Genomic DNA, 22,480 nt, shown 5'->3' on the forward strand with positions numbered 1-22,480 from the left:
CAAATTTGTATTTACCAGAAACCAGGTGGAAAGGGAGGTGAATAAATCAGTATAAAGAGTCAATTGGATGTGAATGATAAAACTGAACTTTCAGTGGTGAACTTAATGTAGTATATAATGTATACTGTATATAATATATAATGTATATACAGACGATTTGTAAGTATCCACATCTGAAACTTATATAATTATTCAAAGTTACCTCAATACAAAGTTTCTAAATACATACAACAAATTCTTCAAACTGAAAAAAAATTCTTATAAATAGTCATATATGCATTTAAAAGAAGTACAGGTTTCAAAGCTGGGTTGAAAGAGCAGTGTTTCAAAAAATACTGTTAGACCTGATTGTCAAAATTCAAAATGCACAGAAATTAAAAGATACTGTTTAAAAAAAAAAATATATATATATATATGAGATGATGGATGTAATAAACTGAATAGGGGAATTCTTTCCTTAATATACCTACATCAAGTCATCATGGAGTACACGGTAAATCTTACAATTTTGTATGTCAACTATACCTCAATAAAGCTGATAAAAAAGTCTCCTGGAACAGGTATAAAAAATTCATTTTTATTGACTTAGCCCTACATTTACTAAATCTAAAGTCTTGGGTTACAGCCCAAGAATCTTCAGTTTTAATAGGCACCTTAGATGATACTAATTCATGTAAAGTATGGACCACTACTTGAGAAATATTGGCTCAGTATTATTTATAGACATAGTCTGAAGATCTGATATCATAAATTATGCCTGTATGTAGTCTCTTCATTCCTCTGCACTAACCTAGCCTTTTCATAATAAATTAATCAAATAAAAATACTGAACAGCTAAGATATTTTTACAGTACTCTCAATAGTTAGTCTCTCTTAGTTAAAAGATGAGACATTCTAGAGATTTAAGGTACAATATGACGACAATAATTAATCCTGATGTATGATACATATAAAAGTTGCTAAGATTAAATCCTAAGAGTGCTCACAAAAGTGACACTTGCCTCTTTTTTTTGTATCTATATGAAATGATAGATATTAACTAAATTTATTGTGGTAATCATTTCACAACATACATAAATCAAATTATGTTCTACATTTTAAACTTGCACAGTGATATGTCAATTATCTCAATAAAACTGGAAGAAACTAGGGTCTCCCTTGGTGGAGCAGGCGGTTGAGCACCACGCTGTGAAGCTGTCCGCAGCCTCTGCAGCACCAGTTAGATCCCGGCCGGCTGGCGAGGGTCCCACATGGTGCGGCAGACCTCTCCTGTCGTGCCCGCTGCTCCCCTCAGCAGTGTATTTCATCAGTCTGCCTGTTCTGTTCCCCATTCTGTCTCTGGTGAATCCTCTCACCCTCCCATACATCTGGCCGGTACCCCGGTTCTTATATAAAATAAATAAATTAATTTAAAAAAAAAACTGGAAAAAACTAAACTCAAAAAATAATTTATGTCACAAATAGTACGTTGTACATAAGCAAGAAAGTTACCCATGTGATTTTTGATTATTATAAGACAAAGATATGAGAAAACATAGCAAATACAAATATATTACTTAAACACTAACCCCTCACATTTGTGCGTATGAATTTTCAAGAGAAAATTACCTGATAGAGTTATAGATGTCCAGTGGGGTTTGATTCTTTTCTTCGGCTATTCTCATCATATCTAACACAGCCATGCCCAGACATTCTTCCTGAGTTTCATGAGTCACAGGTACTTTTATCCATCCATGCACAAAATCATGCCGCCACTTAAGGAAAAAAATTTACAAGGGAACATCTCTTAAATGTGACTATCACATTTTAATCTACTACTATATTTTAACCTATCACAAAATTTCCAGAACATATGCATTTAAAAAGAAAGTCTGCTGCCCCCCTGATTATCTATCACTTTGTCATAAAATTTCAGAGCCTCCGGTGGTGCAGCGGTTGAGCGCTGACTTGTGAAGCTGCCCACAGCCTCTGTAGCGCCAGTTCGATCCCTGGCCACTGGGCGAGGGTCTCACATGGCGCGCAGACCTCTCTAGCTGCCCTCTGCTCCCCTCAGCAGTATATTTCGTCAGTCTGCCTGTTCTGCTCTCCTCTCTGGCTCTGGTGAATTCTCTCACCCTCCCGCGCTTCTGACTGTACCCAGTGCTTGTATAAATAAATAAAATAAATCTTAAAAAAAAAATTTCAGTAAAAGTCTCCTTGTAAATGGAAACTGAATTATTAAATTGTGTTTCCAATCATAGGATACATATGATATCCACTTATTTCACTGTTTATATCATCAAATTATACTTCTACATCAAAATTACATAAATTAGGGCCTCCCCGGTGGCGCAGCGGTTGAGCGCTGGGTTGCGAAGCTGCCCGCAGCCTCTGCATCGCCGGTTCGATCCCCGGCTGCTCCCCGGCCACCGGAGGAGGGTCCCGCATGGCGCGCAGACCTCTCCTGCCGCCCGCTGCTCCCCTCAGCAGTAGCAGTGTACTTCGGTCCTTCTGCCTGTTCTGTTCCCCGCTCTGGCTCTGGTGAATTCTCTCACCCTCCTGCGCTTCTGACTGTACCCAGTGCTTGTATAAATAAATAAATAAATCTTTAAAAAAAAATTACATAAATTAATATAGACATTAATTAAATATTTACTGAGTTCCAAATATGTTCCAAGTATTTTAATAAGGACTATGCAGGAATATAAGTTTAGCCCTCAAGGAAACTAAAATCTAGCAGGGAAGCTAATAGGAAAGCTAAATATGTAAACAAAAATTATAATGCCAGATAATGTATAAGAAGTACCACAAAATAGATGCTTCATGTATGTAAAGGAAGCTGAGATCATATATAGCTGGGATAATCAGGGAAAGGTTTCATGGAAAATCCAAATTTTTTTTTTAAAGATTTATTTATTTATACATACAAGCACTGGGTACAGTCAGAAGCGCGGGAGGGTGAGAGAATTCACCAGAGCCAGAGTGGGGAGCAGAGCAGGCAGAAGGACCGAAGTACACTGCTGAGGGGAGCAGCGGGCGGCAGGAGAGGTCTGCGCGCCATGTGGAACCCTCCTCCGGTGGCCGGGGAGCAACCAGGGATTGAACCAGCGCTGCAGAGGCTGCGGGCAGCTTCGCAACCCAGCGCTCAACCGCTGTGCCACTGGGGAGGCCCAGGAAAATTCAAATTTTTATGTAGTCTTTGAAGATGAGGAAAGTTTGGATGGACATAAAACATGGTGAAGAAACAAAAGGACCTCCTCCTATATTTTATTTATGTATCCCTTTGGTTTAACATCTCATGAAAAAAAAAGTTTTATATGAATGCTTTTACAATTATTTCATTAATAGAAATAAACATGCATTTAAAAGTATAATTGTCAATTTTCTATTAACAAATTAGGACATTTTAGTACAAGATAAACTATATTACTTAAAAGGCACAAACTATGAAATAACTACTGTGAACCAAAACAAAGGTCTAAAAGTTGGTGACACAAAATGAGTTCAGACAAACTATCCCATTTACAAATGTATCAAAAAGAATAAGTACTGAGGAATAAATTTAACCAAGGAAGAGAAAGACCTGTAAACTGAAAACTGTGAGACATTAGTGAAAGAAACTGAAGACACAAATAGTAAAAATTTATATTGCATGCTCACAATTGCAAGAATATTGTTAAAATGTTCATACTTCACAGTGATGGCTGACCAGGGCTTCCTGACCTATACAGGCTTCTGCTATACAGGTGATGGCCAGTCCTGGCGTCTGAGTGATTCCCAGGGCCCAGCAAAGGTACCAAGTTTTCAGAGCCCTGAAGACAAGGGGTAACACCCCAAAATATGAACTCATTTTTCACTCCACCTTCATTGGCCAAAAAGCTGCTAAGAACAAAAGCCACATCTCCTGATAGCTGGTAAACAAATGCAGTACTGTCTCACAAATCAATTGCTTCTCTAAGGTAACCACAGTATATTTGGGGAGACATTTTCAGAATAAGTTAAGGAGAGCTATGAGCAACTTATATGACACAAGAGAGAATGTAGGAAAGAAAATGGATGCCATAAAGTAGGCAATGGTTCAGGCAGAAGTGGTTGCTGAGGTTACTAGGAAGCTGAAGAAAACAGAAGAAATGCTTAAAGAATGTAAAGAAACAGGTTGGCTGCGATTACATTTGCATCTCCAGAAAACAGCAACAATACTTCAGAGGAGTATGAGTAAGAAGACAGGTGTTGAGTGCCTAGCTCACAGCACAGAGAGCTGGTTGCAGCACATATCTGTTCCCTGGGCAAGTGTGTTCTGTTCTCACTTACCTCCCAGATATCCTCAACCAGGGGTAACAAGTAAAAGATGAACGAAAAGAAAGGAAAGAAAGAAAGAAAGGAAAGAAAGGAAAGGAAGGAAAGGAAGGAAGGAAAGGAAGGAAGGAAAGGAAGGAAGGAAAGGAAGGAAGGAAAGGAAGGAAGGAAAGGAAGGAAGGAAAGGAAGGAAGGAAGGAAGGAAGGAAGGAAGGAAGGAAGGAAGGAAGGAAGGAAGGAAGGAAGGAAGGAAGGAAGGAAGACAGACGGAAGGAAGGAAGGAAGGAAGGAAGGAAGGAAGGAAGGAAGGAAGGAAGGAAGGAAGGAAGGAAGGAAAGAAAGAAAGAAAGAAAGAAAGAAAGAAAGAAAGAAAGAAAGAAAGAAAGAAAGAAAGAAAGAAAGAAAGAAAGAAAGAAAGAAAGAAAGAAAGAAAGAAAGAAAGAAAGAAAGAAAGACAGAAAGACAGACAGAAAGACAGACGGACAGAAAGAAAGAACCCTAGAAGATTCCTAGGGAGAATGGAAGATCCATCTGTTTTTTTCTCTACATAAAAGAAAAAAAAAATTTTCCCAAAGAGGAGCTGATTGGTATTGATCTAAACAGACAGCTAAGAGTGGAAGTTTTTCTAAGAGGAAGAACTCTTTCCCCAAAAAGGAACCAGTTAATGATCAGGAACAGGCAGGAAACAGGGTTGCCTCCCAAAAAAGAGGAATTTCTCTTTGAAGGAGAAGCCTTTCAGCAGTGAACCTAACGAAGCTGCTGGCAGCAAGAGCAGCAATTACAAGAAAAAGAGAAATTTCCAAAAACTACCCCAGGAAGATCAGAATGGATATTCCCCCCCTACCATGGGGTAACCCTAAGGTGACATTTCCCAACCCATCTCCCATACCGAAATAAAAGCAAAAATTCACTCACAAAAAACAATGCCCATCCACCCAAAGTGACCTACAGTTTCAAAGCAATCCCTATAACAAATTTCAATGGCATTTATCACAGAAATAGAAAAAGCAATTTTAACACATGTGTGGAACCACAATAGAGCCTGAAAGCCAAAGCCAGAACAAAGACAGAGGCATCATGATTCTTGATTTCAAACTATATTAAGATAGAGTAATTAAAGAGTATGGTAATGGCATGTAAACAGGCACAGAGATCAAAAGAGAAGAGTACCCAGAAATAAATTCACCCATGGTAAATTATACAACAAAAGTAAATTCGTAACAAATGAGTCAAGAATAGATACAATGGGAAAGGACAGTGTCTTCAATAAATGCTATTGAGAAAACTGGCCAGCCACATGCAAAAGAATGAATCCAGATGACTATTTTACACCATACAAAAAACTTAAAATACCTCAAAATAGATTAAGACTGGAACATAAGAAATGAAATCGTAAAACCCCTAGAAGAAAAGGTAGGCGGTAAGCTCCTTCACAGTGGTCTTGGTGAAGATTCTTTTTTTTTTTTCCTGACACCAAAAACAAAAATTAACAAGTGGAATTACATCAAACTACAAAGCATCTGCTCAGCTATGGAAAACATTGAGAAAATGAAAAGGCAACCTACTGAAATGGAGAAATATTTGTGAATAATATATCTGATAATGGGTTAATATTTAAAATGTTAAAAATCTCATACAACTCATTAGCCCAAAAAAAAAATTCCATTAAAAAAAATGGGCAGACGATATGAATATAATCATCAAGACAATGCAAATCAAAACCACAATGAGATATCACCTCACACCTGTTAGAATGGTTATTATTTTTTGAAAAAGAAATAACAACTATTGTCAAGGATATGAAGAAATGGGAACACTCATGCACTATTGGTTCGAAGTAAACTGTTGTAGTATGGAAGTACTTCAGAATTCTACTTTTGGATATTTGTCTGAAGGAAATGAAAACAATAACTCAAAAGAAATATATGCACTCCTATGTTCACCACAGCATTATTATTTTTGCTTTTTTTTTTTTTTTACAACAGGCAAGATGTGGAAACCATTGCTGGATAAATGGATAAAGGAAATGTCATACACACACACAAACATGAAAACATCATTTAGTCAATAAAAAAGAAAATATATTTATATACAATGGAATACTACTCTGCCATAAAAAATATCAACTCTTGTTATCTAAGACAACATGGATGGAACTGGAAGGGATTATGTTAAATGAAATAAGCCAGGTGGAGAAAGACAAATACTGGAAGATTTGCCCATATGTGGAATAGAAACAAAATAATGAGTCAAATCAACAAACCAAAAACAACCCCATCTTGCTCAATTCCAAACACTCATTTACCATTCTTTCAAAAATGGGAAAGTAAGTAAGTTTAAGAAAAAGCTACAGATAACTGATATTTTGCATTAAGAAAATATAAAACAGTTCTGTAATTTTTGTCTACACACATAATTCATGATTCTATTTTGCCAACCTAAACAAGACAATCCCTCTTAAGGAAAAAAACTGAATATCACTCATAATGTTACTGGATCAAAAAGTATGAGATATCACAGTATTAATATTAGGGTAAAGTAGCTAAAATATTGCTAAATATTATTAAAATATTTACTTAAAATATAGGTAAAGTGTAGGAAAACTGGCTGATTAGTGGCACTTAACGAGAATGACACTATTAACATTAATATTCAGAATCCTATTTCAATGATGTCAGTAGGCTAGAGAGTTCCACAAAGGCATAGATCAGAAACTATATCTAGCATTTTCTGACTGTTTCCTTCTCCAAAAGAAGTATGGGAGTGAGTTTTTGAAGATGAGTACGGGTAGGAGGGGGGAGAAGTGCATATGGCCATGAACATACTCTCTCTGTTTCTCCTATTGTTTTGTTTCTAAATAAACCTTATTTGTGGTTTTATTAGCTGATTGCCTTTTTGAGATCAACAACAGGAAAATAAACTTGCTCTGCAGCATAGATAAAATAATAAAATTCTAAAAGCCACCAAAAGGCTTAACTTCATATACCATTCTCAGAAGTCTTTCTCTTTTGTTATCAGTTACTGAAACAAAGGAAACTGAACAAAAATTGGTTGGCAGTCATGTGATTTTTGACAAGAGTACCAAGACCATTCAGTGGAAAAAGGATAGATCTTTTTCTTGCCCAACAAATGATGCTGGAAAAACTGGGTATTCACATACAAAAGAACAAAGTTAAATCCTTACATATTACCACACATAAAAATTGAATAAAAATAATGAAAGGCTTATATGGAAAACTAAAACTATAAAACACTTCTATGAAAATATAGGAGAAAGCTTCATGATAGAGGATTTGGCAATGATTTCTTGGCTATGACATCAAAATCACAGGTAACAAAAGGAAAAAATAGATAAATGGTACTACAACAAAGTTAAAAAATTTTTGTGCATCATAGACCACAATCAACAGAATTAAAGGGCAAATTATAGAATGGCAGAAATATTTTCAAATCATATAGCTGAGAAGGGGCTAATATACAGAATAGAGAAAGTACTCTTACAAATCAACAATAACAACAACAACAAAAAAAAACCCAACCTGATTAAAAAATGGGCGAAGGACAGGAATAGAAATTCACTAAATGGGGCTTCCCTGGTGGCTCAGGGGTTGGAGTCAGTACTGTCAAGCTATTGGCACTGCAGCATGAGTTCTATCTCCGGCCAGGGAGCTAACCCACATGGTGAGGCAGACCTCTCCTGTCTTGCCCACTGCTCCCCTCAGCAGTGAATTTCAGTAGATCTGCCTGTTCTACTCCCCACTCTGTCTCAAGTGAATCCTCTCACCATCCCCCTACACCTCTGGCCTATACCCCAATTCTTGTATTCAAAATAAAAATGTGTCTTAAAAAAAAAAGAAATTCACTAAACGTGATATACAAATGATGAAGATGCTCAATACCACTAATTATTGAGAAATGCAAATCAAAACCACAGTGAGATACTACTTCACACTTATCACTATGGCTATTTAAAAAAAAAAAAAAAACAAACCCAGAAAAATGTCGATGAGGATATGGAAAAATTGGAATCTCTGTGCACTACCATAGGAACACAAAATAGTGCTGATATGAAACAGCATGGCAGTTTCTTAAAAATATTGAAAACAGAATTACTGTATGCTCCAATAATTCCATTTCTGGACATATCTCCAAAGAAACTGAAAGACTCTTGAAGACCTATTTGTATATCTAGATCACTGCAACATTATTTACAACAGCCAAAAGGTGAAAGTAATCCAAGTATTCATCAACATATGAATGCATTTTTTAAATGTCATAAAGATAGTAGAAAGTTATACAGCCTTGAAAAGGAAGGAAATTTTGACGATGAATCCTGAAGACATTATGTTAATACATTATACAATACTGTATACTTTCTCTAATGTAAGGTACCTGGAATAGGCAAATTCATAGAGACACAAAGTAGAATGCCAGGAGTCAGGAGGAGAAGGGGAAGGGGAATTATTGTTTAACTGGTATAATGTTTCAGCTGGGAAGATGAAAAGTGCCCTGGAGATCGATGGTGTGATGGTTGCACAACAACATGCCACTAATCTGTCCACTTGAAAATAGCTAAAATTGTAAATTTTATTAAGAATATTTTACCACAAAAAAATGTTGATTGCTCCTGTACCCCAATAATGACATATTCTTCAATACGGTGTCCACAAACAAACTACCTCTCCTGGATATCTTGGAAATGTGAGTCATTAAGTATTTGCTATATTAGCAAATCTAATTTAGAACTTCCTAACATAATGCCTTGGAGATATAAAAACATACCTTTACCCAAAAGCACATCTTTTCTTTTCTTTAGTCTCTATATGTAACATCTTACAGCAAAACATATGGATGCATTATAAGAAATTATAAGAAAGCAAAAAAGTTCAAATACATTACAAAAAGTTAACATGACAGTTAATTAACAAGTATCTGGAACATAGCTTTCAAACTAAGTATCACCATCCAGCTCAACCTCCTATGAGAAGATACACAAACTATCATAGCTCACTTTTCTTTGCAGTTACCTACTTTCTTTACAGTTCAGTATTCATTATTGAAGACTTAATTTGCACAGGAATATTTTTTTTACTTCTCTAAAGAAATTTTACTGTTTTATATTCTAACCAATTACATCTACATGAACCACTGCTGTAAATTCGGTCTAAACTTTGTGAAATCCTTAAAAAACTGACCTGAACTACTAAATAGAAAATTCAAAAGGGACAATTCAAATAATCTTTACAGGGCCTCCCTGGTGGGGCAAGGGGTAAAGATGCAGCAACCTATGAAGCTGTCCGCAGCCACTGCAGCACAAGTTCGATCCCCAGCCAGGGAGGGAACTCACATGGCGCAGCAAACCTCTCCTGTCTCGCCCGCTGCTCCCCTCAGCAGTGTATTGCAGTCAGTCTGCCTGTTCTGTTCCCCGCATTGTCTCTGGTAAGTCCTCTCATCCCCACACCTCTGGCTTGTATCCCAGTTCTTGTATGCATACATAAATAAATCTTTTAAAAAAAAAAAAGAATCTTTACAAAATTTATCAATAAACAATAGAATTAAAAATTACTAACAAAGACTCAATTTGTGACTTATTTGCACCTACTACACAAGATAGAACATCAATTTTCCCATCCACGAGGATTTTCCTAATTACAAGACACACTACATAAGACATTTATCATTTAACACATTAACAAATAATATAATATAATCATACCTGAGCAAAAAGGTAAGACATAACAAATTCATCAAGAAGAGGAGCTTCAGAACCTCGAGACACTCCATGCCGATAGGTTCTGTTGCTGCCATTACTATACCAGTAAGGAAAGTAAAATCTGCAAGACAATTAAAACTTCAGTTGGACTCTAAACAGTTCAAATATAAACATACTGTTATATATAACCACTTCCAGCAAACCAAAAGCTTCCCATAAATTAGAAAACACAGCTAACAATGTCAAATGTAAGTTAAGGGCAAAAGGAAGTCTAGATAGCTATACGTAAGACTTTAAATAATAATATAGTGAGAAAACACAAGAAATATAAGCATAAAATCAATATACTGCCTTCATCCATGCATAGACTATAGAAGCAATTATAGGAAAGAGAAATACAGAAATAAAACATTAGCAAAAAAATTGTTAATCCAAGGGTCTCCCTGGTGGTCTAGGAGTTAAATCTGAGCACTGTCATCACTATGGCCTCAGTTTGACACCTGGCCAGGGAGCTAACCCACATGGCACAGCAGACCTCTCCTGTCTCGCCCGCTGCTCCCCTCAGCAGTATATTTCAGCAAACCCGCCTGTTCCGCTCCCCACTCTGTCTTTGGTGAATCCTCTCACCCCCGCACCTCTGGTCTACACCCCATTCCTTCTACACAAAAATAAATACTTTTTTTTAATTGCTAATCTAGTAGCATCAGTAGAGGTGTCTAAAAATGCTAATCTGTTGTAAAATCAAACAACTGCTTCTTCTTTTAATAAATGAAAGTTAATTTGTCTTTCAAGGAAATAAAAAATATTCTATATTGATTTTTTTGAAGATTTATTTATATATGCATACAAGAACTGGGGTGTAGGCCAGTGGTGCAGAGAGGTGAGAGGATTCACCAGAGGCAGAGTGGTAGCCGAACAGACAGATCGACTGAAATACACTGCTGAGGGGAGCAGCAGGCAAGACAGGAGAGGTCTGCTGCGCCATGTGGGTTAGTTCCCTGGCTGGGGATCAAACTCATGCTGCCATGGCTGCCGATAGCTTCATAGTGCTGAGACTTAACCCCCTGAGCCACCAGTGAGGCCCCAGATTTCTTACAGTTTTACTGAACTTTAATTCACATACCATACAGTTCACCTATTCAAAGAATGAAATTTAATGTTTTTGAGTATATTCACAGCATTGTACAAATATCATCACAATCTAATTTTAGAATATTTTCATCACCCTCAAAAAAAATTCTATATCCATTAGTAGTCACCAATCACCCCTCTTGACTCTCCAAGCCTAATAATTTTAATTCTATAAACTCGCCCATTCTGGTCATTTTATATAAATGGAATCACATATATATGCCTTTTCTACCACCTTTCACATAGCGTAAGTACATCCACATCACAGCATTTATCAGTATCTCATCCCTTTTTATTGCTAAATTAATATTCTGTATTTTCATTTGTCATTGGATTATTAGCTATAAAAGTCCTTTATATATTCTATATAAAAAACCTTTATCAAATACATTATTTACATTTTCTTCTATTCTGTGAGTTATGTTCCCACATTCTTGACAGTATAGTTTGAAGAACAAACATATTTTGATGAACTTCTATTAATCTATTTTTAGATTTTGTTACTGAAATTTTTGGTGTCCTACTGAAATCATTGCCTAATCTAAGTAAAGAAAGATTTATTCCCACATAGTCTATGAATTTTGTAGTTTTAGCTACTAAATTTGGGTCTAAAATTTAAATTATATTTTTGTTTGTAATATAAGGTAATGGTTTAACTTATTACTTTAAATATGGGTATCCAGCTTTCTCAACACCATTTATTGAAAAGACTCTTCTTTCCCCATAAAAATTGTCTTGGCACATTTGTCAAAAATCAATTACTGTCAATATGAGTGAGCAATTTTGGATTCTCAGTTCTATACCATTCATCTATATATCTGTCCTTTAATCAGTACCACATGGTCTTGATTACTACACCTATGGAGTTAAGTTTTGAAATTAGGAAGTGTGAATCATCCAATTTTGTTCTTTTTCAAGATAATTTTTTCTAGTCCAAGTTCCTCTGATTTTTACATGAATTTTAAGATTCACTTGTCAATTTCTGCAATGAAAACTGTGATTTCAGTACAGATTGTATTGAATATATACATCAATGGTTTATGGCCACCTTACTAAAATTTAAAATTCTATTCCATATCATAAAAAACCCCGAATAGCCAAAGCTCTCCTGAAAAAAAAAAGAAGGGAATGGAGGCATCACACTCTCAGACTTCAAACTATACTACAAAGCCATAATCATCAAAACTGCATGGTATTGGAACAAGAACAGACACACAGACCAATGGAATCGAATAGAAAATCCAGAAATAAACCCACAGATTTATGGTCAACTAATCTTTGACAAAGGAGCAAAGACTATGCATTGGAGCAAAGAAAGGAAAACTGGGTCGCTACATGCAAAAGAATGAAGCTTGACCACTACCTCACACCATACACAAAAATCAACTCAAAATGGATTAAAGAACTAGACATAAGACCTGAAACCATAAAATATATAGACGGAAATATAGGCGAAACACTACGTGATTTGCACATCAAAGACATCTTTACAGACACATCACCCAAAGCAGTGATAGTGAAGGCAAAGATAAACAGCTGGGACTACATCAAATTAAAGAGCTTCTGCACAGCAAAAGAGACAATAACAAAAACAAAGAGAAACCCCACCAACTGGGAGAACATTTTTGCACACAACACTAATGATAAAGGACTGATCACAAAAATCTGCAAAGAGCTGATGAGACTCAACAACAACAAAGAAAATAATCCAGTCAAAAAATGGGCAGAAGAGCTAAAAAGAAACTTCTCTGAAGAGGAAATGCAAATGGCCAACAGGCATATGAAAAAATATTCAACATCACTTGTCATCAGGGAAATGCAAATCAAAACTACCATGAGATACCATCTTACACCAGTGAGAATGGCACATATTAAAAAAACTAGCAACAACAAATGTTGGCAAGGGTGTGGAGAAAAAGGAACTCTTCTGCACTGTTGGTGGGAGTGCAAACTGGTCCAACCACTGTGGAGAGCTGTGTGGAGATTTCTGGACCTACTAAACATAGAGCTTCCATATGATCCAGCAATTCCACTCCTAGGTATTTACCCAAAGGACACAGAAACATCAATTCCAAAGAACACCTGCACCCCTATGTTTATAGCAGCACTGTTTACAATAGCTAAGCTTTGGAAACAGCCCAAATGCCCAAAAATAGATGACTGGATCAAGAAGATGTGGTACATATATACCATGGAATATTACTCAGCATTCAAAAAAGATAAACACATGCAATTTGCAGCAACATGGATGGCGCTGGAAGGGATCATGCTCAGCGAAATAAGCCAAAAAGAAAAAGAAAAATACCGGATGGTCTCACTCATAGCAGGAATCTAGAAAACTTAAATAAGGGACCAGGAAAATGAATAACTATAAGAAAGTGAAAATCAAAATCAACAAAAAACTATGAACCAGAGACACTTTTAGGGGGGCGGGTGGCGGGAGGGGAGGGATTGGGGTCAGAATGGGGGGGCTGCAATTGTATGGGGAATATAACAATAAAATTTATTATTTAAAAAAAAAATAAAATAAAATTCTATTCCATAAATGTGAGAGCTCCCCATTTATTTTGTTTCTTTAATTTCTCTCAATGTTTCTCTGTACACAGGTTTTGCACTACTGTTATTAGGTTTATTCCTAAGTATTTTTTATGCTACTGTAAATGAAATTGTTTTAATTTCACATTAAGTTTGCTCATCACCAGCATGTAGAAATACAATTGATTTTTGCATATTGATATTTACTCCTGCAAATAATTCTAATATTTATTAATTTCTTAGTTTTTTATATATAAGATCATAGTATCTATGAATAGAGTTTTACTTTTCCAAATTGGATGCCTTTTCTTTCTTTCTCTTGCCTAATTTCCCTGCCTAGAATCTATGATACAGTGTTATATAGAAGTGGTGAGAGCAAATATTCTTGTTTTGTTCCTGACCAAAAAGGAAAAAAGCATTCAGTCTTTCAACATCAAATATAGTGTTAGCTTTGGGTTTTTCATAGCTGCCCATTATCAGATTATCCATTCTATTATGTTCAGTATTTTTATGATATGATATTGAATTCTGTCTTTTTTTTTTTTTTTTGGATGTATGTGTCTACTGAAATGCCATATAGTTTTAGTTCTTCATTCCACTAATATGGTGCGTTGCATTGATTGATTTGGGACTGTTAAAGCAATTTTATATATTTTCTGGGATAAACCCTACATCATCATACTATTTAATCCTTTGTATATATTGTTGGATATAGTTTGCTAGGATTTTGTTCAAAATTTTTACATATATTCACAATAAATATTGCTGTATAGTTTTGTTCTCAATGTCTTTGTATGTACTTGGTTTCAGTATAATACTGAACTCACAGAAAAAACTGGAAAATGTTCCCTCCTTTTCACTTTTTGTAAATAAATGGCAGTGCTTCACCTTTAAATGTTTGATAATATTGACCAGTAAAGTCATTTGGGCCAAGATAATTTAAAATCATTAATTCAATTTCTTTACTTATTATAGGTATAGTTAGACTTTCTAATTTATTTTGTCACTTCCTATAGTTTGTGTCTTTCTAGGTATTTGTCCATTTCATTGTGATTTTGTACTGTATTGGCAAATAGTTGTTCCCTAAGACATTTTTAATTTTGTAAGACCTTAGAGATGTTCATACTTTTATTCTCAATTTAATAATTCAACCTCCTCTCTCTCTTTTTTTAATCTTGGACAAACTAGCTAAGAATTTATCAATACTGTTGATTTTTTCAAAGAACTAACTTGGTTTCATTGAATTTCTCCACTGGGTTTCTATTTTCTGTTTCTATTTTGATCTTTATTATTTCCTTCCTTCAACTTGCTTTAAGTCTTATTTACTGTTCTTTTTCTACTTTCTTGGTATGGAAGTTACATATTTGGGAACTTTTTAAACCTAAGTGTTTACAGTAATGAATTAAGAAATAAATACTGTTTTTACAGCATACTGCAAGTTTAGATAAACTGCATTTTCTTTGTCATTTGCATTAAAATATTTTCTATTTTTAATTGGCAAAACACAGCTCTTCTGCCTGTCTGTGACTATGCAGGTACATCTCTTTGTCTTTCTATTTTTCTTAATAAATAAACCTGTCCTTAAAATATTTTTATATATATTACATATTTATATATATATTTATATATAATTATAATATATATTCTATTATATATATTCTATTTTCCCTTGTGATTTCTTCCTTGACCCACTGGTAATGTAGAAATCGTCAATTACCATCTATCTGTGAATTTCCAGTTTTCTTTCTGTTACTGATTCCTAATGTAATTACACTGTGGTCAGAGGACATAGTTGGTATGCTTTCAACCTTTAAATTTGTTGAGACTTGTTTTGTGCTCTAAAATATAGTTTATCATGGAGAATGTTCCATTTACACTCGAAAAGAATGTAGATTGTGCTGTTGTTGGGTAGAGTATTCTCTCTTTCTTTCTCTCTCTCTATACATACATACATACATATATATATATATATATATATGCAGCTGGATTACAGAGTTCTTCAAGTCTCCTACTTTCCTACTGATTTTTTCTGTCTAGAGGTCCTATCCATTACTCAAAGTGAGGTACTGATGTCTCCAAGTATCCCTGCTGAATTGTCTATTACTCACTACTACTATGCCAGTTGTTGCTTCTTGTATTTTGGAGCTTTGTTCAGTTATATCTAATTTAAAAGTTATAGGTAATGTTCATAATTGTCACATTTTCCAAAGGAATTGACTCTTTCATCATTATAAAATATCCCCTCTTTAGTGATAATTCTCTTAAAGTCAATATTGTCTTATATTAACATAGCTGTCCCGTTCCTTTTTGGTTTACTATGTGCCTAAAATCTGTCTTTTGATATGAGTTTATTCTATTTACATTTAAGGCAATTACTATTAACAGAGTATTCATGTCTGTTAGTTTGTCTCATTTTGTACATGGCTATGTCTTTTCTGTTTATTTATTCCTCCATTATTGTTTCCTTACATGTTAAAAAGAAATTTTCTAATATATCACTTTAAGTAACTTATTTCTTTACTATACATTTTTATTTATTTTCTTAGGAATTTTCTAGGGAACTACAATTAATATTTTAATTTAAAACACTGGTTCACATTAATATCAATTTTATTTCAATATTATAGAAAAACTTTGATCCATTCCCTTTATGCTATTATTGTAACACAAATTACATCTTTATACAACACAAGCACTTCAACAGTTTTAAATGTATTGTTCTTCTGTGCTGTTTTGATATAATCCCTATATAAATAATAAAAGAAACACAAAATACTCTTTGAACAACAGGAAAGTGGCATTTTAAAAATTATTTAAAAACCTCCTTTTGGATCATTTCTGACTAGAATTTCCTGGGAAGTGATGGATATGTAACCTCTCTCTCTTAGTTTAAGAATAGAAGTAATTCATGAATCTGATAAGGAAAATATTTTTTAATTCTTGAGAAGAGGTCAGCAAACTATTGTCCATAAGCTTCATTTCATCCGCTGTCAGTTTTTGTAAGTAAAGTTATACTAGACACAATTATGCCCATTAAAGTCTTAACTATGGATAGATTTAAACCTAGGTACCTTATGTTTTTGTTTGTATTATAATTACTATTATTATTATTATTATTTTCTTTATTGTGGTAATATTGGTTTACAACACTATATATGACTTAGGGGAGAAATGTCTAGCTCTTATGCTCACTTTTCTATTGGGTTCTTCGTTTTCTTCTTCTTGAGTTGTATGAGTTCTTTGTAGATCTTGGATCTTTGTAGTCTTGTCAGATGTAGGATGTGCAAATAATTTCTCCCATTCAGTAAGGTGTCTTTTTGTATTAATGATTGTTTCTTTCCCTACACAGAAGATTTTTAGCTTATGTAGTCTTACTTGTTTATTACTGCTTTTGTTCTCCTAGTCACTGGAGTTGAGTTCCGAAAGACAACCATTAACTCAATGTCTTAGAGTGTTTTAGCTATGTTTTATTCTATATATCTTATGGTTTCTAGTCTTACCTTCACTTTGAGTTAATTTTTGTGTATGGTGCTGTATGTGCTGGACAGAGACAAGTGTGGCTCTAGTTTCTGCAGCTTCAGTTCCTGGCTTGTACGTATTTGGCTCCTGCTCAAGGTTTGCCCTCAGACCTCCATAGCTGGCCACACTATACTCCACTGGCTCCCTGTGTTTACCTTCAGGCCCTTTTCATGTGCAGTTATCTTCTTTCTTCACACATGCAGAAGATTTCAGTCTCTCCTCAAAGGAGGTTAGTTACAGCTTCCTCTGCTGAGGCATGATGCCCTGTACCCCCATACCGCCTGGACTCTAGACTCTGGATTCTGACTCTGGGGTAATATAAACTCATATTGTTGTTTCTCCCAGTGTGCCTGCCTTTTTTTTTTTTTTATCAAAATCCAGAAATTATGATTTATTGTTATAAAAATATTGTTTTTCACAATGTTTACTGAAGTAAAGTAGGTTTACACTGCTCTATCTGCTTTGGAGGTTATAGGGTTAAACATCTACAAATGTTTATTTTCACACCCTGCCAACAACCAGTGCTCCAATAATTCTCCATCTGGTTCCAGTGGGCCCCTTCCCATCCACACTCTCACTGCCCCCATCTCTCCCTCTAGTTGCCTCAGTCTTACAGTCAGATGTCTGTTCTTGAATCATGTCTTGCAGTCATAAATGCAACTGGTTCATCCTCTTTTCCCTGTTTTGATCAGTTTCAATCCTGAGTTAAGGAATGATTGGGGCTATCTTTATTTACTTATCCAGCTCCTGATTTTAAAGAGAATGTTTCAATACCTTACCATTTAAGAATATTATTTAGTACATCATGTTTGTAAGTATCCTTTATCAGTATAAAGGACAAAAATCTTGAGTTTTAGTTTATTAAGGTCCTTTTCTTTTCCTTTTAAAATTGTGAATGAGGGCCTCCCCTGGTGGCGCAGGCGGTTGAGCGCAGCGCTGTGAAGCTGTCCACTGCCTCTGCAGCACGGGTTCGATCCCGGCTGGCCGGCCAGAATCCCACATGGCGCAGCAGACCTCTCCTGTCTCGCCCGCTGCTCCCCTCAGCAGTCTATTTCAGTCAGTCTGCCTGTTCTGTCTCCCTCTCTGTCTCTGGTGAGTCCTCTCACCCTCCTGCACATCCGGCCTATACCCCAGTTCTTGTATACATGAATAAATCTTAAAATAATAAAATAAAATAAAATTATGAATGAGTCTATGCTCCTTTATAGTATGCAACACAGACTCTACATGGAATATACCTATTCATAAATAAGAGCCACAGATCAGATTTTTTTTGTTTCATCCTTTTGAGTAGAAAAATATCTCTCAATTTTTCTAAATTGGTAGAAAATATTCCCATAAGTTATTAAATTAACTATAAATAAACACTGCCAAAATCTTATCTTACCTTCACTGTAATTTTTATTTTATTTTATTTTTTTTAAAGATTTATTTTTTCATTTACACAAGATCCAGGGTACAGGCCAGATGCGTGGGAGGGTGAGAGGATTCACCAGAGACAGAGTGTGGAACAGAACAGGCAGACTGATGAAATACACTGCTGAGGGAAGCAGTGGGCGTAAAAGGAGAGGTCTGCTGCGTCATGTGGGACCCTTGCCGGCCAGCCGGGATAGAACCAGCACTGCAGAGGCTGCAGACAGCTTCACAGCCTGGCACTCAACCGCCTGCGCCACCAGGGGAGGCCCCTTTACTATAATTTTTTAAAAGTTATCTATAAAGAAGAGATGTGAGATTACTAATTTTATTGCACAAAACACTGAATTTCCTGATAAATCAGCAATATTCCAAACACATAGGATTTTACTAGTAAAGACCACACTCATACATTTAAAATTATCTTTAGGGAATTCTCATCCCTAGAGTGACCAACTGTGCCTATAGGCATCTCTTAACAAACCTGTCCCTTTCAGCAATAACTCTCCTGCATACCTGTGACTATGCAGGCACCACTCCTTTTCCTAATAACCCTGCCCTTTCAAAATGCAAAAAAATAAAACAAGATAAAAATATCTTTAATTATAATAAGTGGTAAAGTAGCATCCCATCAGAATAGCTTTATTTTCAGAGCATTCTAATTAATCACTTTCTTTAGTGGAAAAACAAAGTATTAAATGAAGATCAAATGTTAACTAATTCTAGTTTGTGTTACTAAGTACCTTGCAACTGAAAATTATGTTTTTTGATAATTTCTCTACTTTGCCCTTTCACCTGTCAGTGAGTCATTTAACTGGAGAAATTACCTTATTCTGTAGAGTACATTGTGCCTGGTTGACTCATCTATATGGAAGACATGGTTGGGTGGATACCACATCCTTTCTTCTTCACTCATTAAAGCAAACATACTATGATACACGGGTGTGATTCCTAGGAAAGAAACAGAAAAGGAAATGATTATAGAAGGTTAAACATACATTTACATAACTTCTATAATTTATAATGGAGCTAAAGTAAAAACTTTTTTTCCCCCTTTTTTCCTTTTTAAATGAAGTAACTACTCTTAAAAGCAGCACAAAAGGCAGTAGCAGTATAAATATTTTGGTTCAACAACACAACTGAACTCTTACTATCTATTTGGCCTATATTTTAAAATATGACTGTTGGAACCCTTTTAAGTAGATTTTTAAAAAGATTTTATCCTTTTTTTTTTTTTTTTGCTTTTCTTCTACAGAAAGATTGATTCAAATCTCTGTGTGTATTTTAATTGGTAATGAAGGTATCAATTCACTCAAATATTCAGAAGTCACTTTTAAAAGAACAATAAAACAGCATTATTTGTAAATGTCAATTCTTATATAATGTGGAAGCTATACACTTTACATTATATAAACCTGCAATGAGAAAATTTTAATGTCACCTTAAAGTGCCAGGGTATGTGATTATTTTCAAAGATATTTTAGGAAGCACATTAACAAAAGGTTGAAAGTCACTGAACTAAAATGCATATAGAACACTTACAGCCACAAAATCTAATAATGTTTATTATTTCCAAGCATATATAAAACAATTCACACATACAAATCATGTGGAGGCTAAACACAAGTCTCCCATGTTTCTAACCACACTTCATTTGAATCAGATATAAGTAGTGAAAATTTTAAATCCCATCTATTTAAAAACATAATCTCACAGAAGGCAAAATCTGTGTTTTCATTCTTTTCCATTGTACCAAAATGACAGAATCATATCACACTGACAACAAAGATTTACATTTTTTAAAAAAGATTTATTTATTTATTTTATACAAGAACTGGGGTATAGGTCAGAAGCACGGGAGGGTAAGAGAATTCACCAGAGCCAAAGCGGGGAGCAGAGCAGGCAGATGGACCGAAGACACTGCTGAGGGGAGCAGTGGGCGAGGCAGGAGAGGTCTGCTGTGCCATGTGGGGTTCCCCCTGGCCAGCGGGGAATTGAACCGGCACTGCAGAGACTGCAGACAGCTTCACAGCATGGCGCTCAACCGCTGCATCACCGGGGAGACCCAAAGATTTAAATTTTTAAAATTTAAATTATTAACACACTGTCTACTCATAGAATGTAACCAATAAATACATAAAATCATAAAAGTGTAAGCTTGCATTTTTCCTAGCATTTACAAATAGTTCTAAATATCTCACAGATCAAAGGAGAAATTGGAACGTGAAAGAATTTACAATGATGAAATTTAAAATACCATGAATTAATAATATGGACTATAACTTCAGTGATACCAAAAGGGAAAATTGTAGCTTTAATATACTTATATAAGGGGTTCTCCTTGGTGGCACAAGGGGTTAAGATGCAACCTTTGAAGCTATCAGCAGCCACTGCAGCATGAGTTTGATCCCTGGTCAGGGAAATACCCACATGGCACAGCAGACCTCTGCTGACTCGCCTGCTGCTCCCCTCAGCCGCGTATGTCAGTCTATCTGCCCGTTCTGTTCCCCACTCTGTCTCTGGTGAATCCTCTCAACCCCACACCTCTGACCTGTACCCCAGTTCTTGTATGCATAAATAAATAAATCTTTAAATATATATATATACACTTACATAAAAAGGTAACAGAGAATGACCTAAGTAATATAAATCAATCTGTAAGATATTGAGAGTAATCCCAAAAAAAGTTGAAAGAAGGAAATGACACAGTAGAAATTAACAGAGAATAAAATTTATATAGAGAATCAACAAAATAAAAGCTGACTCTTTATAATGATTAACAAAATAAACAAGTCTTTGTCAAATCTGACCTAGAAAAAAATGAGACATAAATAAGCACTAAGAATTATGATTATTATTGTTTTAAGATTTATTTTTATTTATGCCTACAAGAACTGAGGTGTAGGCCAGAGGTATGGGGGAGGGCGAGAGAATTCACCAGAGACAAGAGTGGGGAGCAGAACAGGCAGATTTACTAAAATACACTGCTGAGGGGGGCAGTACGTGAGCTAGGAGCGGTCTGCTGGCTCCTGTCTTGGGGATCAAACTCAGCTGGAGTGGCTGCCGATAGTTTGATAGCGCTGACTTTAACCCCTGTGCCACCAGGGAGACCCCAGCACCAAGAATTTTTTTTTTAAGATTTATTTATTTATACAAGCACTGGGGTACAGGCCAGACGTGTGGGAGGGCGAGAGAATTTACCAGAGACAAAGCAGGGAGCAGAATAGGCAGAGGGACCGAAATACACTGCTGAGGGGAATAGCAGGCGTGACAGGAAAGGTCTGCCTCACCATGTGGGGATCTCCCTGGCCAGCAGGGAATCGAACCGGCACTGCAGAGGCTGCAGACAGCTTCATGGCACTGCTCTTAACCCACTGTGCCGCCAGGGAAGCCCCAATTTTAAAATGTAATTTAAAAAAAAAAAGTTTTTAAAGATTTATTTATTTGATTACAAGAACTGGGGTACAGGCCAGAGGTGTGGGAGGTGAGAGGATTCACCAGAGACAGAGTGGGGAACAGAACAGGCAGTAGACCAAAGTACACTGGTGAAGGGAGCAGCAGGAGAGTCAGGAGAGGTCTGCTGTGCCATGTGGGTAGCTCCCTGGCCAGCCAGGGATTGAACTCATGCTGTAGAGGCTGCAGACAGCTTCACAGCGCTGCACTTAACCCCTTGCGCCACCTGGGAGGCCCTAAAATGTAATTATTGATTATAAAGACAAGACAGTGTTAGAATAACATTATGACAAAAAATTTTGAAAATGTACACAAATGGACTTTTTTTAAAAAAACTTTTAAAATGAATTCAAGAATGAAAGACTTCAACAGAACTACAGCCATTAAAAAACAATTTATCCACTTAAAATAATGGAGGAAAAGAAAGGAAGAAGAAGGAAA

General features: G+C 35.7%; 1 protein-coding gene across 1 annotated transcript in view; it reads right to left on the minus strand.

Annotated features, from left to right (window-relative positions):
• The window catches only part of JAK2 (Janus kinase 2), a gene marked incomplete at both ends in the record, with an annotated part of 69,166 nt that overhangs the window by 41,381 nt on the left and 5,305 nt on the right, over window positions 1-22,480 (minus strand). The window contains 3 exons of the mRNA XM_084237778.1: window positions 1,609-1,754; window positions 9,992-10,109; window positions 19,414-19,537. Coding sequence (XP_084093904.1) covers window positions 1,609-1,754; window positions 9,992-10,109; window positions 19,414-19,537 — 388 coding nt within the window. The remainder of the gene's footprint in view (window positions 1-1,608; window positions 1,755-9,991; window positions 10,110-19,413; window positions 19,538-22,480) is intronic.

This window comes from Talpa europaea (assembly GCF_964194135.1).
Source record: "Talpa europaea genome assembly, chromosome: 7".
Classification (NCBI taxonomy): Eukaryota; Metazoa; Chordata; class Mammalia; order Eulipotyphla; family Talpidae; genus Talpa; species Talpa europaea.